The 26,653-nt window shown below is 43.9% G+C and overlaps 1 protein-coding gene across 2 annotated transcripts in view; it reads right to left on the bottom strand.

The window, feature by feature from the left end:
• Positions 1-26,441, bottom strand: part of spdl1 (spindle apparatus coiled-coil protein 1) — a 45,000-nt gene extending 18,559 nt beyond the window's left edge. For both annotated transcript variants that reach the window (XM_078543222.1, XM_078543223.1), the window contains exons 1-5: positions 26,342-26,441; positions 8,029-8,211; positions 7,299-7,475; positions 2,400-2,594; positions 869-1,018 (exon numbers count right to left, since the gene is read on the bottom strand). In XM_078543222.1, the coding sequence (XP_078399348.1) occupies positions 869-1,018; positions 2,400-2,594; positions 7,299-7,475; positions 8,029-8,202 (696 nt within the window). In that variant the 5' untranslated portion in view covers positions 8,203-8,211; positions 26,342-26,441. The remainder of the gene's footprint in view (positions 1-868; positions 1,019-2,399; positions 2,595-7,298; positions 7,476-8,028; positions 8,212-26,341) is intronic.
• Between the last annotated feature and the right edge of the window lie 212 nt (positions 26,442-26,653).

The raw sequence follows: 26,653 nt of genomic DNA, 5'->3' as shown, positions 1-26,653 counted from the left end.
ACCCTCCTGCACATTATGAAGAAACTCAAAGAGGACCTGAGGGCAAGGAAGACTCCAAAGCATTTCAAGCTTAAAAGTATTTATAATCCATATGAAAGGAAATAGATTATATGTCTTTTAGACTATTCAATAACAAATATCCCTGACATACAGGAGTTAGCTTGATTGGTTCTAAAGAAATAAAAACAATTTAGAATCCATAGAGAGATCAAAGAAGGATGGTGCCCATGCAAAGTCTCCTAATACGACAAGTGCAATTAAATGACTTGCATCGGCCACATTGAAACTGACTAACTCCTGAACGGTCAGGATCATGTTATCCAGAGATGGCATATCAAAGATCTGATTCCATCCCTCACCCACCACATATTAGAGATACTCCAAAGTAGGACAGAATTCAGGGGAAGGGCCTACAACAGCAGCTGCCAGGGCAAATCTGCCAAATACATTATGGTGGGCAGTAATTAAATTCAGATAGTATATAATAAACAAATGAGGATTATGCACCTGAGCACTCTACAACTTGAAACCTAATTGCAATACTCCTTAGCATTCCATACTTCCAGTGAGCATCTCTTTTGTACTATGTACATTAAATTATATGATTCAGTTTTTTTTTAAAAATTGGCTTAGTGGAGCTGTCCTAGGCATGTTCAGTGCCTTCAACGTGAACTTGAATCTGTGGTGCGCTGAAACAGACCCAAGGTCAGGCTGATTAACATCTGCATCAATTAGGTGGCAGCAATTTAGCTGTGTTACACAGTGTGTCAGAATTTGGATTGCAGCCAGTTTTGGATCCAGTCCAATCTCAATACCGTTTCAGTCTGGAAGTAATAATCAGTTTTGAAACACAAATAAATGTGGCCACCTCCAATGCATTGCAGTATGAAACAGTCTCTTTCTCTTGTTCCTCCTTCTCCTCTTGTAGTCGCTCAGCCTGGCGCTGAAGATTATTATTAGCTAGTTCCAACTGTTCTTGATGGTACATCATTTCATTAAGGTCTTCCTGCAGTTTCCCCTGAATGAAAGATAGTGCACTTAAAAGTTTGAAATCAGAATTCTGCAACAAATTCTTATATTTGTCAGCAAGTTATAGGCAATAAGTATATTCCAGAACACCATGTTGAGTCAGTATACCAGCACACTGTCACGCAGTGGTACAATGCAGGTTTGCACCAAGAATGGTTCAGCCATGCCGCCATTTGTGGATGCTAAGCACATATCATGGAGGGCAGCCAGTTGCACAATGAAGCTTGGGAGGTCAGCTGCTTACCCTCTTGATGTGCAGTGACGTGGATTCTAGAGGGCACAGAATGAGAGGAAGAATAGCTCAAAGCTCATCAGTACTTGTTTCACCTAACCTATTAATCCACAAAACTGAAATGTCAAACTGCAAACTCAAATTCAGATTTCTAGGTAGAGATGTGAAAAATATTCAGTCATGATGCAATAAAATTTTTGGAAGGAAAAAAAAACATACAAAATTATTTCCATTTAATGTAATATTGATAGCAAGTACTTACAGCTGCATTAGGAGCAATCACTCTCATTCATAGTTTAAAATATTTTAATACTAAGCAAGTATCTCCTTCTAGTTGTTTTGTTGCCCATTTTCTACCCTCCTCCCAAAAGTGTTGACTCCTTTCTGGGGCTATTTCAAACCGTGGTGGCCCCTATTACCTCACTAGAGTGACCATTATTCCTGTGTAAGGTCTGGCAGTGCTGGCAGACCATTTCCCATAGCTGAACCCAATCCGATCCTCAAGTACAGTTTCTGCATGGATCATCGAATGGCAATCTGGCAAAGGAACCATGTCCTAATAAGGAATGCTGAAGTTAACTTCAGATCATTCAGTTACTCACTGCTAAAACTGCCAAGAAACCAGATTTATTTTTGCTTTCTTGATAACTACGTAAAACTGCTAAAAGTACACACAGTTTAAGTTGACAATCTAGATAAATAGATCAGTTCAGAAATATAAAATTTGCTTAGTAATATTTTAAACCTTTAGAATGTAGATGAGATTTTTTTTTCTAATTCAAAAACAAGTATTAAAACTCTCTAGAAAGTGTTTTGTACTCAGGAATACATAATGGAAAGTTATGCTTGTGAATAGAAAGTTCTCTTGCAGCTGAAGTCCATGATTGGTCCAAATTTGTCAATATACACTAATTAGCCCTCACAGAATCAGATGCTATGTGTCACTCACTGTGGTGCTGAATTGTGGCAAGAACAAGAGATCAGGAATGGTTCTCTGTTAATTTGTTGTATTTCCATGGTGAAAGGTTGTTGGTAATTACCAGAGTTAGGAAAACTACTTTGTGTGCTTGTTTGGAACCAGACAAGTGAAAATAAATGAAGTAGTTATTGGATTTTTAAAAAAAAGCCAATTCTATACCTTGGCAGCTTCAAGTTCCATGTTCTCCACTTGAAGGCTCATCACTTCAGATGACATTGTTTCCTGAGCACGCTCAGATAAGTTCCTCAATTCTTCAGTCTTAGCATGAAGTAATTCGCTCTGGCGATCCAGTTTGTGTCTCAGCTGCTTCTCACAAAGCTGTGCTTCATCCAGCTCAGACTTCTGTTTATCCAACTAGTAATAAACACAGAGATTAAAAGATGGATATTCAAAAGTAGCGCCCCCCACAAGGTTTACTCTTGAAATGCAAGCCAACTATTTAAATCTCCTTTTGCTTTCATGGACAATAGGAAACTGTGCAATTTCATAAAAATAAATGTAGCCCAATCTCCCAAATTCTTTACATTCTACCAATACCCTAGAGAGAGAGAGAGCAGGTGACATAATTGGTGTTATCAGTCTCAGACATTTGTTCTTCCTAGTATGATGTTGCTGCTACCTCTGCAGCTCCCCACCTTTGGCTTTGCCATGCATTGGCAGTTACCGAGAGACAAAGGCGACAGCAGGTATACGTTGAAAGGTACACACATGCCACTGCCAAGGACCATAGTTCATCACTCACAGCCACTCTTCCTGAGACCTGCAACTCCAATATCGGAATTGGAAGATTCTCAAGAGATATTAACCTTCTAAAGGGACGTAATTGAGATTGCTCTTAATTAATTAATCCATTCTACTGCCTCCCAGTCAAACCCCCTCCTTTCCAACCATAGCCTTAAAAAGACAAGTGGATCAGCCTCCTCCTATATCCTCCAGACAGTGGAAAGGGGTTGAAATTTGTCTTGGGCCTAGATGCATCCAACGTCTGAAAAATAGAAAGGACATGACTTGCAACTAAAGCTATACATTTTAAATGTATTAGTTGTTATGCTCAGTAACTGCAACAGGCACAAATACGTCTTACAAGAAATTTTGCTCGATCTTCTTGAAATCTCTCATTTTCTTTATGTTACCAGAACATTTATTTTGTTCCATAAACCTAGTGTTCACTATTGAATAACATCACCATTATGCACCAATTAGCACCGACAGAATCGGATGCAATTTTTTACTGTGGTGCTGAATTGTGCCAAGAACAAGAGATCAGCTGTTACTCCTTCTCTGTTTCCTTGCCACACCGGGGGCTCAATTTATTCTTCAAGTGCTCGATTTGCTCAGGTGGCCTAGCTCCTTGATATGGTGATGCGTTTGGGATAAAAATGGGTCGAGTTACATGGCAGTTAGTTCATCCTTACTGCTATTTTGCATTTCACATATTAGAACTGAATGGCTGGATACTTGCAGAAAGTCCCGTTTTAACAAAAACTCATATGCTTCTCAGCAAATGCTGGTTGGCCATCTCTGTTCTAGGGAATTTTTGCATTGCACCAGTGCACAGGTTTTGTGCAGCCTGCTGCAAGGAGAATACAAAACTTTTTTTTATTCATTCATGGGATATGGGCTTCGCTGGTTGGGCCAACATTTATTGCCCATCCCTAATTGCCCTTGAGAAGGTGGTGGTGAGCCACCTTCTTGAACCACTGCAGTCCATGTGGTGTAGGTGCACCCACAGTACTTTAGGGTGTTCCAGGATTTTGACCCAGCGACAGTGAAGGAATGGTGATATATTTCCAAGTCAGGATGGTTTGTGACTTGGAGGGGAACTTCCAGGTGGTGGCGTTCCCATCTACCTGTTGCCCTTGTCCTTCTAGATGTTAAGTGGTCATGGGTTTGCAAGGTGCTGCCTAAGGATCCTTGGTGAATTCCTGCAGTGTATCTTGTAGATGGTACACATTGCTGCTACTGTGCGTCGGTGGTGGAGGGAGTGACTGTGAATGTGTTGCCAAACAAGTGGGCTGCTTTGTCCTGGATTGTGTCAAGCTTCTTGAGTGTTGTGGGGGCTGCACTCATCCAGGAAAGTGGGGAATATTCCAACACACTCTTAACTTGTGCCTTGTAGATGATGGACAGGCTTTGGGAAGTCAGGAGGCAGGTTACTCATTGCAGGATTGCTAGCCGCTGATCTGCTCTTGTAACCACAGTATTTATATGGCTAGTCCAGTTCAGTTTTTGGTCAATGGTAATCCCCAGGATGTTGATAGTGGGGGATTCAGTGATGGTAATACCATTCAACATCAGGGGGCGATGGTTGGATTCTTTCTTGTTGGAGGTGGTCATTGCTTGACATTTGTGTGGCGCGAATGTTACTTGCCACTTGTCAGCCAAGCCTGGATATTGTCCAGGTCTTGCTGCACTTGGACATGGACTGCTTCAGTATGAGGCGTCATGAATGGTGCTGAACATTTTGTAATTATCAGTGAACATCCCCACGTCTGACCATATGAAGGAAGGAAGGTCATTGATGAAGCAGCTGAAGATGGTTAGGCTGAGGACACTACCCTGAGGAACACCTGCAGTGATGTCCTGGAGCTGAGATGACTGACCTTCAACAACTGCAGCCATCTTCCTTTGTGCTAGGTATGACTCCAACCAGCGGAGAGTTTCCCCTGATTCCCACTGACTCCAGTTTTGCTAGGGCTCCTTGATGAAACACTCGGTCAAATGTGGCCTTGATGTGAAGGGCAGTCACTCTCATCTCGCCTCGGGAGTTCAGCTCTTTTGTCCGTGTTTGAATCAAGGTTGTAATGAGGTCAGGAGCTGAATGGCCCTGGCAGGACCCAAACTGGGCATCAGGGAGCAGGTGATTACTAAGCAAGTGCCACTTGATAGCACTGTTGATGACCCCTTCCATTACTTTATTGATGATCGAGGGTAGACTGATGAGGCAGTAATTGGCCAGGTTGGATTTGCTTGCTTTTTGTGGACAGGACACATCTGGGCAATTTTCCACATAGCTGGGTAGATGCCAGAGTTGTAGCTGTACTGGAACAGCTTGGCTAGTGGTGTAGCAAGTTCTGGAGCACAAGTCTGTAGTACTATTGCCAGAATACTGTCAGGGCCCATAGCCTTTGCGGTATCCAGTGCCTTCAGCCGTTTCTTGATATGTGCAGTGAATCAAATTGGCTGAACACTGGCACCTGTGATGCTGGGGTCTTCTGGAGGAGGCCGAGATGGATCATCCACTCGGCACTTCTGGTTGAAGATTGTAGCAAATGCTTCAGCCTTACCTTTTGCACTGATGTGCTGAGCTCCTCCATCATTGAGGATGAGGATATTTTGTGGAGCCTCCTCCTCCAGTGAGTTATTTAATTGTCCACCACCATTCATGACTGGATGTGGCAGGACTGCAGAGCTTAGATCTGATCGTTGGTTGTGGGGGTACGTAGCTCTATCACTTGCTGCTTATGCTGTTTGGCATGCAAGTAGTCCTGTCTGATAGCTTCACCAGGTTGACGCATCGTTTTTAGGTATGCCTGGTGCTGCTCCTGGCATGCCCTCCTGCACTCTTCATTGAACCAGGGTTGATCCCCTTGGCTTGGTAATGATAATGATAGAGTGGGGGATATGCTATGCCATGATTGTGTTCGATTACAATTCTGCTGCTGCTGATGACCCAGTGCACCTCATGGATGCCTGGCCTTGTTGATGCCTGTTCGAAATCTATCCCATTTAGCACGGTGGTAGTGCCACACAACACGATGGAGGGTATCCTCAATGTGAAGGCAGGACTTTGTCTCCACAAGGACTGTGTGGTGGTCACTCCTCCCAATACTGACATGGGCAGATGCATCTGCAGTAGGCAGGTTGGTGAAGATGAGGTCAAGTGTGTTTTTCCTTCTTGTTGGTTCCCTCTCCACCTGCCGCAGACCCAGTCTAGCAGCTATGTCATTTAAGACTCGGCCTGCTCAGTCAGTAGTGGTGCTACCGAGCCACTCTTGGTGATGGAAGTTGAAGTCCCCCACCCAGAGTACATTCTGCACCCTTGCCACCCTCAGTGCTTCCTCCAGGCGGTGTTCAACATGGAGGAGCACTGATTCATCAACTGAAGGAGGGCAGTATGTGGTAATCAGCAGGAGGTTTCTTTGCCCATGCTTGACCTGATGCCAAGCCACTTCAGGGGGTCTGGGGTCGATCACCCCACTGTGCCGCCACCTCTGCTGGGTGATGGTGGTATCTGGTGCATTATCTGTAAGATATGATTCCATGAGGCTGTTGTTTGACTAGTCTGAGATAGCTCTCTCAGTTTTGGCACTAGCCCCCAGATATTAGTGAGGACTGAGATTGCCATTGTTGTTTCTGGTGCCTAGGTTGTTGCTACGTGGACCGTCCAGTTTGATTCCTTTTCTGTGATTTCATAGCGATTTGTTACAACTGAGTGGCTTGCTAGGCCATTTCAGAGGGCATTTCAAAGTCAACCACATTGCTGTGGGTTTAGAGTCACATGTAGGCCAGGCCAGGTAAGGGTGACAGATTTCCTTCCCTAAAGGACATGAGTGAACCTGATGGGTTTTTAACAACAATCGACAGTGGTTTCATGGTCATCATTAGACTTTTAATTCCAGATTTTTATTGAATTCAAATTCCACCATCTGCCGTGGAGGGATTCGAACCTGGAGCATTACCCTGGGTCCATGGCTTATTAGTCCAGCGACAATACCACTACACCATCGCCTTCCCAACTGCATAGGACTCATCAACACAAGCCGGAAGATCTCATGAAAATTAATTAGCAGATAGCTCGATTATTTCCTTATGACAGCAAGAGGTTAGGGTGTGGAATGCAATGCCTGAAAGTGTAGTGAGGCAGATTCAATTTTGGCTTTTGAAAGGGAAAATGAATAATTATCTGTAGAGAAAAATTCTCAGGGCTATGGGGGCATCAAGAAATTGTGCTGGACACCTAAAGTGTAATTTTTATTTTCAAACGATACGGAAAGTACTTGAACAAGCTACAGAGTTAAACTTAATTACATCTCGTTAATTTCAATTATGTCATACCTTGCTCTTCAGTTCATTGATTTCACGAGCATGAACTCTTTCTAGTTGTTCCAGTTGTTGACTCAGCTGGGTTTTTTGTTGCTGTTTGATGCTCTCAATGTCCGAATTCATACTGTCCATCAAACGGGTCTTGAGTTCCACCTCTCGTTGCAATGAATATTTTTCCTGCTCCAAGCGCTATTTAATGATCACAAAGAAAATTAAAATGAGAAAATTTGTGATTTTTCTATAGAACCACAAACTTATAATTTGGCTCACTCTGCAAGCAATTAATTGGTAGATTTTTAAATTAAGGGCTTGCACGAGATGGTGAAAATAACAAACTTTATGGCACAGTTGTAGGTAGGGGTAGGTTGGAAAAAGTTTGGCGAAATAAATTGATTAATGTAGGGTTCTGGAAAGGTATCCTGCAATTACAATTCTGATGATTTTCCCCTTTAAGCTTAAATTTAATCAGTTAGAAGAACATTCTGGAACCCTCTCTCATGATATACAATACAAGATGGGAGAGGAAAGGCAGGGGAAATAGGTGACAAAAATAACACCAAGATGCTCTCATCTTCCAGTGACTTGATTCAAGTAGCAATAGCCTGAGAACAGGTTGTGGATATGCAATCAAGAGAAAATATTTTCTTGCAGGAAATAAGCCTGAAGTTACAATGCAACAGCACATTTTGAAAATCACTTCCTCATTTAATTCACAGCATTAAATAATCTCTATACACACTACCTCTCTGACAGTAGCAAATTCATTTGTCGTTTCTGTCAATTTGTTGTCCAGCTCAGCCTCATTTTTCAGCAGCTCTAGCCCATACTGAGCTGCCTTCATCCTCTCACTTTCCGACTCCTGGAGCTGCTGCCGAAGCTGCTGGATCACCTCTTCCAACTCTGAAACAGTCGCCATTTTGGGATGCTGCAAGGTAACAACAAGGTGAGCTGGCCTTTCATTTTTGGTAATGAAGCTTTATAAAAAGTTTCTATGGACACGGGGCTAATAAGGAGAAGGGAAATGGGGGAGGAAAGTTCCACTGTAATATTAAACTGGAACCAATATCCACAACATAAAATGCATATATCAGGTTATGAAAAACCACCATGAAGTTTTCACCTTTTAAAAGGCTTTAAAACACTGCGGATACCGATGCAACCTATCCTAGTGGTGCATAAATATATAAGTAGGAATAGAATTTGGTTCATTAGCATCAGATTAAAGCTTCTCGTTGCCTCTTGATTGGAAAGAAGTAATGGCAACATGAGGAAAAGCATTTTTAGGCAGCAAGTGGTTAGGGTATAGAATGCACTGCCTGAGAGTATAGTGAGGCAGATTCAATTTTGGCTTTTGAAAGGGAAAATAAATAATGATCTGTGGAGGAAAATTCTCAGGGCTATGGGGGCAAAGACAGTGGGCAGAATAATCACCACATCAACGTGGAGCCAACACATATTGAAGGGCAGACTAATGAGGTTGGAGTGAGCAAGTCCTACCCTCTAGAGCTGCTAGCCAGCAGCTCCATCAGTCCCAGCAAGGTGTCAGTGGCAGCTGCCAGGACTGCTACTGAAGAGAGGAGCCCAAGGCCTAGGATCCCTGGCGCAGGTAAGTCCAGGGTCTTGGGCCAAGAGGGTGTGGGTGCGTTTAAGGCAGCAAGTAGGAAGGAAAGGGGTGGGGGTTCTGTCTGAGGGTGGGCCACCCTGCGATCGGCAAAGAGCAGCCCCTGAAGGGCCCTCTCCCTTTCTGCCCTTTAAACATTTCATCTAAAAAAAAAAGGGCTTCCCACTTCCACCTTGCTGCCCACGCCAAAGGTATAATGGTGTGGGCAGTGCGTTCAGTTAACAAGCCTAATGGACCTTTAATTGTTCATTTAAATTTGCCAAAATCAGCAGCCTGCCCACCTATGCCCCCCTCGTTATGAGGGTGAGTGGGATAGGCACCCACCCCCATGGGAAACACACCTGCTGGGGGCATGTAAAATTCAGCTCAGGTGTGGAACTAGGCAAGTTGCTCTTTTAGAGAGCCGGCATGGACGCGACAGGCTGAATGGCCTCCTTCTGTACTGTAACTATTCTATGATTCTATTCTATTTATGGATTGCTTTTAGACTTGTTCTGTAGCTTCAAATACTGAAATGGTTAAAAGTGGCGACTTCCCAGAATGTTTCAAGCTTTAGTATGTCAGGGTGCAATGTAGCTAACACCATTGCCTGGCTGTTGCTGAATCTGTAGGATGTGTAGAAGTTGTGTCCCTTGACTTGTTTTCATGGCCACATTGCGAAGCAGATAGCCTAGACAGTTTCAAGATAAGAGTTGAACAATGGAAGCAGGATGAAAACAAGTATGTGTGATGGTCAGTAAGCTGCAACCACACAAATTTCAAATGTTGATGTATGGTGTATATCCAAGTTAGTTATCACAAGGATCAGATGTTTTATTTTGAACATTATCTGTTGTATGACCAAGTGCTGTCATTCCAGTGTTTTCAGTCATACTTCAATACCTTGACTTGTTTGTAGTAGAGTAATAGAATGCTGTTTTTGGGTGCAGAACACAAATCTCTTGGTCTATGTCCTTGATCTAATTTCTTATGTCAGATTTGAGCAATATTTGTTCATAGATAGATTTGGAACATTCTGAGCATGTGATTTTCTGCCCATTTGCACCGAGATTCAAGGTCTTCTTGTTTCTGTTCAGCAGCAACTCCATTCAGTTGTTCACAGGGATTCCATGCCCAAGCCTGAAAAGTCACATCTCAGCAATAACCTAGCGACTTTGAAAACAAGGCTAAAAAATTGGTTTAAATTCTAAAATTTGCAGCTTTGCTGCTCAGCATAACTAGTTCAATTCCTGACATTAGTTGCTTTATAACAATTTATTTACTGTATGGGACCATGGCCAAATACACACATTGGGTGGAATTTAATGCCCCACACCCCCCACCCCGCCACACACACAGGGGATCTGGGAGGCTGCTGTATATTGGAGTGGGAAGATGTAAGGTGGAGAGCTTGTCGCCTTCCCAACTCCCTGCAATTAAGTCTTTAAGTCTTGGGCAGGAAGGACTTAAAAAAAACCTCCTGCCCAGAGACCAATTAAGACCCTTAATTGGACACTTTACAGCTTCATCCTGAAGCCACTCACGCTTGTTTGTCAGTGGGTGTAAATCATGTCGGTTAGAGGGAAAGGTGGGATGGGGCTGGGCAAAGGCGGAGCCAAGCGGCACCGTAAAGTCCTTCGCGATAATATCCAGGGTATCACGAAGCCGGCCATCTGGCGCCTGGCCCGCTGTGGGGGGCGTCACGCGCATCTCCGGTCTCATATACGAAGAGGTTCGCGGAGTCCTGAAGGTTTTCTCGGAAAATGTTATCAGGGACTCGATCACCTACACTGAACACGCCAAGCGCAAGACGGTGACGGCCATGGATGTGGTGTATGCTCTAAAGTGCCAGGGGCGGACCCTGTATGGCTTCGGTGGTTGAAGATAGTTTCAGAAAGATACTGAAGCCACTCATGTCATTTGAGCACACTGCCAGGTAAACCCTAGCGGGCATGCCTGCAGCCTGGTGGGGTTCCGGCTTCTCAGGCATCCTGTCCCTGTGCCCAGTGGAGGAACCTGCTGGCTGAAGGCAACGGACCTGCAGGAAGACACCTCGTCCTTTACAGCGACCTTCCCTCCCCCACTTCACCGGGGCCTCCCTGGCTGACCCCAGCAAACCCACCCCATTTACCCGAGATCCAAAGCTCCAGCGACAATACTCAGCCTTGGGTCTACTGAAGCACAGGCAGACTGTTCCTGGTGGAGGTGACAGTACTGGAGAGCTGCCAGCCTCTGAAAGACCAGCAGCTCCAAAGGCAAGACACCCACATTGCAGAAGAAATTGCTGTGGGAAATTCCCCTGCAGAGGCTGGGAAACCCAATGGCAGCCAGTGGACTGCATAATTGGGATTTAATCCCGATGCAGCTTCCGCAGCGGCAGCAGGCAGAGAAGGGGTTGATGTGCATGTGAACATACATGGGAGCAGTCAGGTAGATCCATGTCTGGCTCCTAGTGAGCGAACGGAGGGTGGGCATAGTATGGAGAAAGGGTGAGAATGACTGAGGACAGAGGGAGACGGGGTAGGGTGGGAGGGTGAGGGTTAGACGGTAGTGGTAGAAGGGACGATAAGGGTGCTTGGTGGGGACTCTGAGGCAGACACAGACCCTGGGGGTGGGTAGGAGGTCAGGGAGTTGAATGTGGATGGGGGTGGGATTTTCAGGAAGGAAGAGAATGTGCACGTTCTTCTGGACATCGCAGAAGGAAAAAGGGTTGTGACTGGTAGGTAACGGAGGGGAGGTGGAGGGTGATGCCAGGGGTGGGCGGGGGTTGCTGTTGTCAACTGTGATGAGAGAGGGGAAATGGGTGACTAGGAGAGGAGAAAGGACGGGGGAGCGCACAAAAGAACCGAATCCAGACCATGCTGTCCAAATCAAAAGTGAAACGACAGTCATGGTGGGCAAGATCAGATGCTGCATGGGGGTATAATCATTGGGTGGATGGAGATGCAGGTCAGCTCAGATAGACAACTGAAAGCAAACCCCAGCAGGCAGCATTGAAAGTGCTCCAGACATTGAGATGAGTGAAACGTAAAAGGATCAGTGAGCTTGAGAGTGCTTGCACGAGGCTCCGAAAGGCCCTGCCACATACACTTTTTCCTCCAGAATCACTTGTGGGCCGCTGCTCCCTCTGCGGTGACGGGTCTTCTGGGCTGCTCATTTTCACCTCTTCACTGCAGATGAGGATATGGATGGAGCTGAGGGACTGACTGGCTGAGGGTATTGTTCACAGGAAAGTCTGCCAAGGGGCCAAAGTAGAGATAAGTAGTGCATGGCAGCAGAGTCAAAAGCAGGAGCGAGAGCACGCACAGTTGCACTGAGGGAGAGATGTTGGTGGTGCAAGATCCTCAGGTGGGTGTTCGCTGCTGAGCTCACCATCACCGCAGGCAGGGTCCACATCCTCACCAGTCTGCGCGATGTCACACTTGTCAAAGTGAGTGAGGGGCCTAATGTGGCTCACTCCACCTGCAATCTTGGACCTCCTCCTGCTGTTGTGAGCAGGCTACTCCTGAATGAAAACAGATGGAGAGAGAGTGTGAGCAGGGCACATGGAATGTTTTTGTGGTGAGTAGCGTCATGGACAGGAATGAGGGCGTGAGCTCGAGAGGATATGAGTCTGATGGAGATGTGAAGTGTGTGTGAGTTAGTTGTCCCTTGAGGTGTGAGATCCCTTTGGGTGTGTGATGGGTTTGACAGTGTGAGTTGAGAGTGATGAGAAGAGTGAGTGAGTTAACTTGGCGGAATGGATGAGACTGGCACTGGGTGGCTGTCCTCTTTTGCAGGGCATTGTCGCTAACCACTGCCTCCCAAGCTTGTTTGGTAATTCCACTGCCCATCCTGGGGCCAGAGCAAGGGTAGAGGACATTGCAGCGGGCCTCATGGCATCCAAAAGGCGTTCCAGTGACCCATCATTAAAGCTTGGGGGCTGCAGTCTTTTTGCCTTTCATGGACATCTCCCCTGCAGTAGTCATGGCCTGGAAGCACTGAGATGTGCGCGCACGGCTGGGCTTTAAATATGGCACCCAGCCTGATGAAGCAGTGAGATGATGGCATGGCGGGCGAATGACAGCCTGCCTGCCATCAAAACGGCGTGTTTCCCAGGAATGCATAGATAATGTGGCGAGATTAGGATGACACTACATGAAAACCCGCCACCGCTACTACACTTAGTGCAAATCTGGGACAATTCCACCCGTTAACTCTGATTCTCTCTCCACAGATGCTGCCAGACCTGCTGAGATTTTTAGCACTCTTTATTTGAAAACTTTATAGTCTGTTTCTCACAAAACATGGTGCTTGATAATTGATTATAGTATGACAAGTGTTATTGCAAAATAATTTATTTTATTCAAAAGATCAGATGACTCCCTCCCCATAAGCAGTCTGAGCATTTTATCCCAAGGGTTACTGCCTAATATCTAACTACATGAGACCACCACCCATGAATAAAACAGTATTAGCCTCTTGCGATCTGAATCAGATATTCATATTTTTTGCTGATGCTTCCACGAGCACCTCTCCAATCTACTTTAAGAACTTAAGTTCCTCTATTATTTGGGGTAAATATATAGAGTCACAACTATGACCAGACTTAATCTGTAATTATCAGCTCCTTAAAAATAAGTTTTAATAAACGTTAAATACATGCCAAAGCTCTTCAAAGCTAAGCAGTACTTTCAAAGTTCAATCACTGTTGTAATGTAGGCAGACATACATGGCATCTGCCAGGCAACCCATCTCCATGACATTCAAGGGCAGTACCACTCGAATCCCTCACCATCAACACCCTGAGGATTACCATTGACCAGAAACTTTACTGGACCAGCACATAAATACAGTGGTTACAAGAGCAGATCAAAGGCTGGGAATTCTGCGGTGAGTAACTCACCTCCGGACTCCCTAAAGCTGCCCACCAGCTACAAGGCACAAGTCAGGAGTGTGATGAAATACTCTCCACTTGCCCAGGTGAGTGCAACTCCAACAACACTCAAGAAGCTCAACATCATTCAGGACAAAGCAGCCCACTTGACCAGCGCCTCATTCTCCATCTTAAGCATTCATTACCCCCACCTCTGGTGCACAATGGCAGCAGTGTGTTCCATCTACAAGATGCACTGCAGCAACCTAAAACTCCTTCGACAGCATCTTCCAAACCTGCAACCACTGTCACCTAGAAGAATTAGAGTAACAGGCAAGTTCCCCACCAAACTACAAGCCATCCTGACTTGGAACTAGATCACTGTTCTTTCACAATCACTGGGTCAAAATCCTGGAAGTTCCTCCCTAACAGCACTGTGGGTGTACCTACACTATAAGAACTTCAGCAGTTCAATATGGCAGCTCACCACCACCTTCTCAAGGGCAATAAATACTGACCTTGCCAGTGTTGCCCCATCCCATGACAAAATAAAAACATTGTAGTGAATTTGTACATATTAAGGCCTCACAAACAGCAGTGAGATAAATGACCAGATAATTTGATTTTTTTTTTTAAAAGTGGTTTTAGTTAAGGGATAATGCTGGCCAGGATTCTGGGAGAACTCCCAACTCTTCTTTAAGTAGTTTCATGAGATCTTTTGCATCTGCCTGAGGGGACAGAGGAGGCCTCAGTTTAACATCTCTTCTGATAGATGGCACCTCTTGAAAGTGCAGTGCTCTTTCTCAGTACTGAATTGAAGTGTCAGTGTCTGGAGTTGAAGCTGAACTCATGACCTTCTGACAAAAACAATGGTGCTACCACTGGGCCAATACTTAACAAGACTCAATATGTTGAACCCAGTATGACGCCAAACATATATATGTAACTGTGGGTGTAGATACATAAACTAGTTTGCCAAACTGGCTAGCCAGGACACTGTGATATTTGGAGCCACTATTGTAACTGGCAAACAATTTTTATAGACAGAACTGAATTTTCTTAACTGGAAAACTTAACTTGAGAACAACTCTCACTAATATCCCATGCCTGACATTAATCTTTGCACACAGTAACATAGGAGAAAGTGTAGGCCATTCAGCTCATCACACTTGCTCTGCCATTCAATATGATCATGGCTGACCACAACTTCTATGCCTTTTCCCCCACACTATCGCCATATCCCTTTATGTCATTGACAAATTTCTAAATGCCAATCTCTGCTTTAAACATGTTCAATGTCTGAGCTTCCACAGCCTCTGGGGTAGAGAATTCCAGATTCACAACCCTCAGAATAAAAAAAAATTCTTTTTTCGGTCCTAGGTGGCTTCCCCCATACTTTGAAATTGTGTCCCCTGGTTCTAGGCTCTCCAACCAGGGGAAACATCTTACCTGTATCTCGCATGTTTATCCCTTGAAGTATTTTGTAGGTTTCAATGAGATCATCTCTTACTCTTAGAAGCTCTAGAGAATACAGGCCTAGTTTCTGGAGTCTCTCCTCATTGGACAGTCCTGCCATCCCAGGGACAAGTCCAGTGAACCTTCATTGCACCCCCTCTATAGCATTAATATCCTTCCTAAGGTAAAGGGAGCAAAACAGTACTCCGGATGCAGTCTATCCAAGTTTATGCAACTGAAGCAAGACTTTGCTACTCCTGTACTCAAATCCTCGTGACAACGGTCAACATACCATTAGCCTTCCTAATTTCTTGCTGTGCCTGCATGTTAGCTTTCACAGCCATGAAATGTTGTCAAAACAGTTGGCCAAACCTGAAGACTGTGTGCTAGTTAGTTTCATGTGACATCTACGTATGCAAACATAACATGGCAAGCAAAGGTCAACTCCAAGACAAGCACATTGCTTTGTCATCTAGTAAATACCCTCCATTTATCTACCTCACCCAAGATCAACGAATACCTTATGCAAAGAAGCAAAAAGAAAATGTTAAATATTTGGAGGGCTAGCATGGTGAGTGCAGATTGCAGAAAAGGATCTGCGAGAAAAATAATATAGGGAGAAGTAAGGTATCGAAAATGATCCACTCAGATGAAATCAGGAATGTTTTGCACACACCTTTTAGGCTTATGGGATTTACATCAGGAACCTCAAGAGGAACTTTTAGGATTCCCAACACAGTCAATTCGACTGAAGGCAATAAATATGACCCAAGGTCAAGTCATCAGTACCTTTTGATTAAAAAGAAGCTTTTATATCACAGGTATAATTTAAAGGAACTAAGAATATTTTCACTTCCTAAACAGGAAGCAAATTATTAAGTACTAGAATTATAGTATGAGAATGTGGACTAGTGATTGTAAAAGCCAGACTAGTAATTTCTTTTTGGCCAGACAGGCAGAAACATATTTGATTTCCTACATGCAGCCAACAGAAAATTTGATACTATACTGATATATTTCTTCCTATCACATATAAATCCAGATCAAGGCATATCCAGTTTAAAGCACATGTACAAAATATGGCAGCTCACAGCCAAATATTAGCAATGCAACCTAATTAAGCCATTAAAATATTTTTATATAAAATAGCATATTATTCAATGTGAATGATTAAATGGGCTGCTGTGCAATCAAGAGTAACATCAATTATGCATGGCATCATTTCAATAATGCTAATTTAATTTTTTTTAACGTCAGTAGTTTTCTCTATGTAGATAGTGATTCGAGGGTAATAAGTCTCAACACATCAACCACGCAGTATGCCAGTGTTGAAAGAAAGCAAAAATTTTAAAAGTTAAACTTCCACAGACACACAATGGCAGTGCAATACAGGACTATAGTTGGAAGAATAAATCCTGTTCAATACATGTATGTGCTTCAGTAATCTTTGGAACAAGCAGTACCAAAGCTGATCAAAAGTGCTTAGTTGTTTGAGAATCTTCTTGATGCTGTCGCTGCCTGACTCAGTTGAATAGTACAAAGCATTGACGTGCACTGACTACAGCTGAGCAGCCACAAGCCTAAGAATAAATGACTCTCAGGTTCCATCTCTGTCACACACACTATCCAAACTAAAGCTATATCAATTAATTGTTCTGTCATAATAATGTCAGCAATATAATTGATGCTCATGGCCCTTCTAAAATATGTTGGTTTGTCCAGATTGGTGAGTTCAAATTCTATGCAATTAAAAAAAGAGAATATTGAACTGCAGGCTTCTGGAATTCTTCTTGCAAGATCCAAAGTGGGTACAAGTGCTGTCTCACTGCTACAGTTCCTAAAGACAAATATATAAATGCAGACACATGTATTATTCAATCTCAAACCGCTTTACTTTCAGCAAACCTATACTTTCAGTACACAACATACACCATAAATTCCAAATGAACAGCAATCTCCTGGACCATGGAAAATAACTCACCGAATGCATTTAAATGTCAATACCATACTATGCTACTAAACACAGAGCTTCTTGTGTATGCAGTTTAAAAAAAAACCCAGCACTTTTGCGCTTGTATTTACATAAAATACAGGGCCTAGGTCACATTGTTGTCACAGCAACCATTTGCAAAAACTCCAAGGCAGCCCATTTTCTGTCTTTCTGAAGAAATTACTGCTCCACTGATTTTTACCTACAGAAAATGAATTTTACTCACATATTTACACCATTTCCAGCTGTTCTAAATCCTAAATTATTTGTTTTAAACTAATTATAATTCATGATCATACTTAAAAGCAAGATGCAAGAAAGAATTAATACACAATGCCACCATAAAACATAAATTTACATTACAGGGGGAGACACGGTTTACTTTGTTAAATTGGCAGATTAGCAACTTTACACCATTAGTTTCTGAATTTTAATTTTGAGTCCTGTAATCCATGGAACCTTTTCTGTTTGAAAAACTCCATTGTTAATAACCTCCTGTAAACAACCAAGAATTAGACCTAGCCATAAAACCCAGTCCGTCTAAGATTTAGGACAGCCTTAGAGACTAACTTGATTTTCTTTAGGTGATTGTATTTTCATGAGAAGAAGAAGCGACAGTTCCATATCGATCTACTGCTGCAAAGTTCAGCCATTAGTTAAATGCCTAAGAGGATTAACCTTCAGCTATAAAGGAATTATTTTAATGTAATTAGGAATTACCTCCTTTAATAAAATAGCGCCACTTGGAAAGATTAAATATCCCATGCAATCCCCTCTACGAGTAAATACATTATCCAAGCTTGATGACTAACTTTCATGAACAGGAAATTAATTTTGATAACTGACAGAAAATACATGTATGTGCAGGACCACATCCTTGCTGGAGATTTAATGCAACAGTTTACTTTAAAGAATTTTTCCCAATTGCTATTCTTGTACCCTGCTAAACAATCATTTTCCAACCAAAAAGGAGAACCAATTGAGTCCTTGCACTGTGCCCTTAAAAGAGGTATCTGACCTAAACATCAAGACATCTGTCCTCCACAGACTGGAGGTGGGTTGACATCTGAGTTGCATGGGAACATAGGAGCAGGTTTAGGTCATTTAACCCCTTGAGCATTTTCCACCTTTAATGAGATTATGGCTAATCTGCAACCTGCCTTTCCTGCACATCCCTTAATATCTTTGGCCAACAAAATCTATCAAATGTCAGAATGACAATTAATAATTGACCGAACACCAATTGTCATTTGCGGAACAGAGTTCCAAATTTCTACCATCTTTTGCACGTAAAAGTATTTCCTAACTTCATGCCTGAAAGGTCTAGCCCTAATTTTTAGACAATGTTCCCCCCCTCCCCTACAACAGTCCTCAATGCCCCAACTAACAGAAATGGGGTAGATTGGAAGAAACTAACGTAACATCTTAAACTTAGACCAAAATAACCTTTAGTTATCTAAATTTCATAGAATACAACCCTAGTTTGTTTAATCTCTCCTCGTACATTAACCCTTGGAGTCCAAGTGTCATTCTAGTAAACCTACACTGCACTCCCTCCAGGCCAATACATCCATCTTAAAGTGTGGTGCACAGAACTGCTCATAATACTCCAGGTGTGTTGTAACCAGAGCTTTGTTTAGCTGAAGCATGACACTCTGTATCATAGCCAGGGTCTGACCCAAAGTGCAGACCTGTTCTTTAACTCTGGTTGGCAGATCCACTGTGTTTCAGTGGCATAGTCTGTTTAACTTATTTAGTGTACATTAGATTTTTCTCTTCATTCATATTTGTGCGTGCATGTTCTAGCTCAGCATTTGCCTCTAGTTCCATATTCTGTTGTCCTTTCGACATGTCTGTGAAATGTTATAGATGATCTTATAATTCACATAACTGATCTACTGAGCAGTTTGCAGACCATTTAACACATGAATTCCCTCTCCGGAATAGATGTAATTTCTGGTCTTCCCCCACCGCTGCAGTGTAATTTCTGTTTTCCCACTCCCTTTACCCCCAAAGCCTGATGCTTCCCTTTCTAGATGCTGACTCAATGTATATTCAGCATCTTCTATTTTATTTCATACATAAAAGGAGCATTTGGAAGCACTCATAGTTAATGACCCATTAATGTTAATTTAACTCACTTCACAATTACACCCAACACACTCCAAACCAGAAACCTCAATGATGTCATCTACACTAAACAAACTATTGAAAAATTAACAAGGAGATGAAATTAAAATATTAATCACAGCTCTTGATGACTTTTATAATTGGTAATTGGCGAAATTGCCCTTTTACTATAGCAAAACTGGGAAAGATCTGTACAGGTCAGAGACGAAATACTAATTACTTCTTACGTAGAGAGCATTACATTTGCAGACCATCAGCCAAAAAGAGCAAGCAGAATTATATTTGTCTGTCATACAGGCAAATTCACTTATTTAGATGGTCCTAAGTACCTCCAAAGGCAGTTATACCATTCTATTTAATTTACAACTCCATTGGCACAGTGGACCATTTCATAACACAGAAAAGGTTCCCTGGCTGTAGTTATACGGAGCATAGAATCTGTATTAAACAGTTTAAGGCAACAATAATTTATACTGCCAAAAATATTACATATGTGTATGATTTTAAACAAGCATAAATCATGGCTAAACCATGCTCCAAAGCATGCAATCTTCACCATTAAGAAGTGGACCTATAGCTCTTTCTTCATTCTAAAAATGTGAAAGTGGATTCGGAATTTTAAGTTAAGATTAGAGAGCCAACTTTGAACCCACCACAATTATACCGCAGTCAACGTGACTTAAAGTAATGTGAAACATAACAGACAAATTGTGAATACATACTGTACAATCTAAAACACAAAGGGGTCGGGTGGTAGGTACGGTCTGAATTATCCAAGACCTACTACAAATTTACAAGAAATTATAAACTGCTAAGTTTACAGGACAACAGAGGTCAAATTCTATGTAAAATGTGAATCTCTGCCAAAAGGATCAATGCTGAAGCGAGACGTGAATTTCTCGAGCACCAATGCCTCAGTAGCACGAGAGTACAAAAGTCTTTAAAAAAAGCGATTATAACTGATAATTCCATGCCATCCCTGCATTACTTGATTTTTTTTTAATCCCATAAAAAAAGCTCGAGCCACTGCATATTAAATTTACATTGTACATGGCAGACACCAGTAAATCTGACCCTCTAATGTTTATCTAAAGGGTTTTGCAAACAGACCTGTCAAAATTCATATGTTCACTCTTGGATTGTGAACACCCCTGGCAAGCCCAGCATTAAATTAACTGGCCTTGAGAAGGTGGTGGTGAGCCTCCTTCTTGAACAGCTGCAGTCAATGTGGTGTAAGTTTACCCACAGTGTTGTCAGGGAGGGAGTTCCAGGATTTTAACCAGGGACAGTGAAGGAACGGCGATAAAGTTTCAAGTCAGGATGGTGTGTGGCTTGAAGGGGAACCCCCAAGTGGTGATGTTATACACATCTGCTGTCTTTATCCATCTAAGTGGTAGAGGTCGTGGGTTTGCTGTCAAAGTGAGCTGCTGCAGTGCAACTTGTAAATGGTACACACTGCACATCAGTGGTGGAAGAAGTGAACATTTAAAGGTGATGAATGGGGTGCCGATCAAGACGGCTACTTTGTCCTGGATTGTGTCGAGCTTGTGGGTTGTTGGAGCTGCACTCATCCAGGCAAGTGGAGAGTATTCCATCACACTCCTGACTTGTACCGTATAGATGGTGGACAGGCTTTGGGGAGTCAGGAGGTGAGTAACTTGCCGTAGTCTCTGATCTGCTCTTTTAACCACATTGATCCAGTTCCATTTCTGGTTAAAGATAACCCCCAGGATGTTGATGACAGGGGATTCAGCAACGGTAATGCCATGGGCAGATGGTGAGATTCTCTCTCGTTTGAGATGGACATTGCCTAACACTGGTATTGTACAAATGCTACTTGCATTTATCAGCTCCCAAGTCTGAATGTTGTCCAGTGTTGCTACATGCGGGCGTGGACTGCCTCAGTAATTGAGGGGTTGCAAATGGTAGTGAACACTGTTCGGTAATTAGCAAGCATCCCTATTCTGACCTTATAATGAAGGGAGGGTCATTGATGAAGCAGCTGAAGATGGTTGGGCCTAGGACACTACCCTGAGGAGCTCCTGTCCTGAACCTGAGATGATTGACCTCCATCAGCCACAACCATTTTCCTTTGTGCTATGGTAGGACTCCAACCAGTGCAGAGTTTTTCCCCAGATTCCCATTGACCAATTTTGCTATGGTTCTTTGAGGCCACACTCAGTTAAATGTTGCCTTGATGCCAAAAGCAGTTACTCACTTCAGGCCCTGAATTCAATTGTTGGTTATTATTTGGACCAAGGCTCTAAGGTCTGGAGCCTAGTGATCCCAGCAGAACCCAACCTGAGTAACGGTGAGCAGGTTATTGCTGAATAAGTGCACTATCATCTACACCTTCCATCGCTTTGTTGATGATTAAGTGTAAATTGATGGGGTGGTATGGAGTCTCCACCTCAGGTTAATTGTTTAATTGTCCACCATCATTCACAACTGGGTGTGGCAGAGGTGCATAGTTTTATTATGGGCAAATTGTGTTTAGCTAACTTTTGAGTTTTTTGTTGGGGTAACAGAGAGGGTTGATGAGGGTAATGTTGTTGATGTAGTTTACCAGGACTTCCAAAAAGCATTTTATAAAGTGCGGCACAACAGACTTGTGAGCTAAGTTATTGCTTGTAGAATAAAAGGGACAATAGCAACATGGATACAAAATTGACTGAGTGGCAGGAAAGAAAGTGTAGTGGTAAGTGTCGGTTTATCAGACTTGAGGAAGGTTTATAGTGGAGTTCCCCTGGGGTCTGTGTTAGGACATCTGCTCTTCCTGATATATATTAATGACCTAGACCTTGGTGTACAGGGCACAATTTCAAAATTTTCAGATAATGCAAAACTTGGAAGTATTGTGAACTGTGAAGAGGATGCTGTAGAACTTCAAAAGGAATGGACAGGTTGGTGGAATGGATGGATGGATAGATAAATGGCAGGTGAAATTGAATGCAGAGAAGTGTGAAGTGATTCATGTTGGTAGGAAGAACTCAGACAACATAAAGTAAAGGGTACAATTCTAAAGGGGGTTGCAGGAGCAGAGAGACCTGGGTGTATATGTGCATAAATCATTGAATGTGGCAGGGCTGGTTGAGAAAGTGATTAATAGAACATACTGCATCCTGGGTTTCATCAACAGGAGCAGAGGGTACAAAAGCAAGGGAGGTTAAACTTGTGCAGAACATTGGTTCGACCTCAACTGAGGTACTGTGTCCAGTTCTGGGCGCTGCACTTTAGGATGTGAAGGCATTGGAGAGAGTGCAGAAAAGATTCACAAGAATGGCTCCAGGCACGAGGAACTTCAGTTGTGTAGGTTGATTGGACAAGTTGAAACCATTTTGCTTGGAGAAGGTGGAGAGGAGATTTGATAGAGGTATTCGAAATCATGAAGGGTCTGGACAGAGTAGATGGAAGGATCGAGAAGCTGAGGGCACAGATTTAAAGGTAACTGGCAAAAGAAGCAATGGCAACATGAGGAAGACCTTTTTCACACAGTGAGTGGCTAGGACCTGAATGCACTGCCTGAGAGTGTGTTGGAGACAGGTTCAAAGAGCGAATTGGATTTTTTTTCTTCACTGCTGGGATGTGGGCGTTGCTGGCTAGGCTATCATTTATTGCCCATCCCTAATTGCCCTTGAGAAGATGGTGGTGAGCTGCCTTATTGAACCACTGCAGTCCATGTGCTGTTAAGGAGGGTGTTCCAAGATTTTGACCCAGCGACAGTGAAGGAAAGGCGATATATTTCCAAGTGAGGATGGTGAGTGGCTTGGTTGGGAACTTCCAGGTGGTGGTGTTCCCATGTGTCTGCTGCCCTTGTCCATCTAGATAGTAGCAGTGGAGGGTTTGGAAGGCACTGTCTAAAGAGCCTTGGTGAGTTCTTGCGGTGTATCTTGGAGATAGTACACACTGCTGCCACCATGTGTCGGTGGTGGAGGGAGTGAATGTTTGTGGATGGGATGCCAATCAATTCTTGAGCGTTGTTGGACATCCAGGCAAGTGGAGAGTATTTCATCACACTCCTGACTTGTGCCTTGTAGATGGTGGACATGCTTTGGGGAGTTAGACACTGCAGAATTCCTAGCCTCTGACCTGCTCTTGTAGCTACAGTTCAATTTTTAGCCAATGGCAATCCCCCCGGATGTTGATAGTGGGGTATTCAGCGATGGTAATGCCATTGAATGTTATGGGGTGATGGTTAGATTCTCTCATGTTCAAGATGGTCATTGCCTGGCACTTGTGTGGCATGAACATTACTTGCCACTTGTCAGCCCAAGCCTGGGTATTGTCCAGATCTCGGTGCATTTGGACATAGACTGCTTCAGTATCGGAGTTGTCACGAATGGTGCTGAACATTGTGCAATCATCAGCAAACATCCCCACTTCTGACCTTATGTTGGAAGGAAGGTCATTGATGAAGCAGCTGAAGATGGTTGGCCTAGGACATTACCCTGGGGAACTCCTGCAGTGATGTCCTGGAACTAAGATGATTGGCCTCCAACAACCACAACCATCTTCCTTTGTGCGAGGTATGACTCCAACAAGTGGAGAGTTTTCTCCCTGATTCTCATTGACTCCAATTTTGCGAGGGCTCCTTGATGCCACACTCGGTCAAGTGCTGCCTTGATGTTAAGGGCAATCACTCTCACCTCACCTCAGGAGTTCAGCTCTTTTGTCCATCTTTGAACCAAGGCTGTAATGAGGTCAGGAGCTGAGTGGCCCTGGCAGAACCCAACTGAGCGTCAGTGAGCAGGTTATTGCTAAGCAAGTGCGTCTTGATAGCACTGTTGATGACAGCTTACATCACTTTACTGATGATTGCTAATGAGGCAATGAAGAGCCAGGTTTGACTTGTCCTGCTTTTTGTCCACAGCACATACCCATGCAATTTTCCATATTGCCAGGTAGATGCCAGTGTTTTAGCTGTTCTGGAACAGCTTGGCTAGGAGCATGGCAAGTCTGGAGCACAAGTCTTCAGTACTATTGCCGGAATATTGTCAGGGACCATAGCCTTTGCAGTATCCAACGCCTACAGCTGTGTCTTGATGTCACATGGAGTGAACTGAATTGCCTGATGCTGTGTTATCTGTGATGCTGGGGACCTCTGGAGGAGGCCGAGATGGATCCTCCAATTGGCACTTTTGGCTGAAGACTACTGCAAATGCTTCAGCCTTATCTTTTGCACTGATATGATGGGCTCCCCATCATTGAGGATGGAGATATTTACCTGAAAAGGAAGAAGGTGCAGGGCTATGGGAAGAAGGCAGCAGGGGAACGGCACTAGGTGATTGGCTACTTCAAAGGCCCAGCACGGACACGACAGATGAAATGGCCTCCTTCTGTGCTGTAACCATGCTATGATTCCACAAAAAACTGGTGGTCATTCCTATCTAAATTGTCATGGACAGATGCATCAGCAACAGGTAGATTATAAGGGGGAGGCCTAGTAAGTCTCTCCCTTGTGTTAGTTCTCTCACCATCTACCATAGGCCCAGTCAGATAGATACATCCTTCAGTATTCGGCTAAGGTTAATCAGTAGTGGCGCTACCGACCTGATCTAGGTGATGGACATTGAAGTCCACCACATACAGAATGTTCTGTGTCCATGTTACCCTCAGTACTTTTTCCAAGTGGTGTTCACCATGGAAGAGTATGATTCATCAGCTGGGGCAGGGTAAATAGGTGGTAATCAGCAGAGGTTTCCTTGCTCATGCTTGTCTGATGCCACGAGACTTCAACGTGTCCAGAGTCAACGTTGAGGACTCCCAGGGCCACTCCATCCCGACTCTAAACCACTGTGCCCTCTCTGCTGTGTCTGTCCTGCCGGTGGGACAGGACGTAACCAGGGATGACCATGGAGAAGTCTGGGACATTGGCTGCAAGGTATGATGCAACAAGCATGACTACGTCAGGCTGTTGCTGCTGGGGGAGAAGGTTATCAGGAGGCAGCAGGTTTGTCTTAAGGGGAAAGAGGGAAGTGGAAGCAACTGAACTAATGCTGTCAATCTTCGTGACAAGCTCTTCACAGGAGTTGGAGGTCGGGGTCAGCAAAGGTGTTTAAAGAGATTGTTGATGCAACCATCTCTTTCAAGGAAAGCAAAACTGCCATTTCCAAAATTCTAATCTTCGCTACACTGTACACAGGTTGGTTCAATTTAGCTGAAGGCAATGTTTAATGAATGCCCCGATTGTGGAGGGCAGCCGAATAAACACAATCACGCAGTTCCAAAATGATACGTACAGACAGCGAGCAAAGTAGGGCAGCGAATAAGGTTACATTTTATCAGTGATCTGAATGGGGTATTTGTCTGCTGAGCATGTGGCAATCCTTGTTGAGACAGAAAAAAAATACCACTAATTTACTGTTGGCTTGTGTATTAAGTTTTGTTCCTGACTCGGTTTCTCCGATAATCCGCAATGCAGATTAATCCGACACCCTTCCAATTAATGTTTTCCATCCGGTGACCCGCGATTCCCCTCCTGTCAACCTCAGGTTGTTTCTCCCCCAAACCCCCCACCCACACCGTTGATTCATCGATTGCTGTCGCTTTTGGCAAAGAAACACATCCTTGCAATGCATCCTTATAGATTGCAATTTGTTAATTTAGAGATAAACTAGGGCAAGCGGGGGGGGAGGAGGGAGAGAACAGCGGACGCCTTGCGTTTAATTCTGCAGTGACCGCAGACAATGGTCCGGGCCGGTTTTGTAAAAGGATTTGCTGCCCTGACTCTCTGCTGCCAACCGCGCGCGGATAACAGGCTGTGCATCCCATGGCAGCGGGTTCCCTTGGCGACCCCGCCGTGCGGTATAAAAGGCCCGGGTCCGCCCTCCCCGCGACTCAGAGCGACAGGAGCTGCGAAGTCCGAGATCGTCGAGAGCTCGGGCGGAATTGCTGCGGTCGAGGATTTCTTCCCACCACCCCCCCAAACAAAAAAAGACACACAATTTTATATCCCGCTCCTCCCTCCCTCCGGGTTTGAGGTATGAATTCCTCTATCTAATTAAAACTTCGATCTCTCTTTTTACCTGTTTAGGATGCAGCTGCAGTCCCCCTACACACACACACACCACGCAAACGGACGGACGGTCCAACTCCTCACTGACTCACGACTCCAACCGTTCCTCCCCCTTCAGTGCAGTTTGAACTCGGCACGCGCCACATAGCCAGCCAATTACCGCGCTCCAGAACCCAACTGCCACCGCCCCGCCCCCCAGCTCCTTCCCGAGGTCTGACGGGAGCTGTAGTTCGCCAGTGGGATTGGCGGACGATCGCAAGAGGGAAAGAATATATCAGTGCCACCAAATACTTGTGGATGCCGGAAATCTGAAACGTTAAAG

This window comes from Cetorhinus maximus, chromosome 6 (assembly GCF_964194155.1).
Source record: "Cetorhinus maximus chromosome 6, sCetMax3.hap1.1, whole genome shotgun sequence".
In the NCBI taxonomy this organism is placed as follows: domain Eukaryota; kingdom Metazoa; phylum Chordata; class Chondrichthyes; order Lamniformes; family Cetorhinidae; genus Cetorhinus; species Cetorhinus maximus.
The sequence above is the reverse complement of the archived record's forward strand: the minus strand, read 5'-3'. Positions and strand labels throughout refer to the sequence as shown.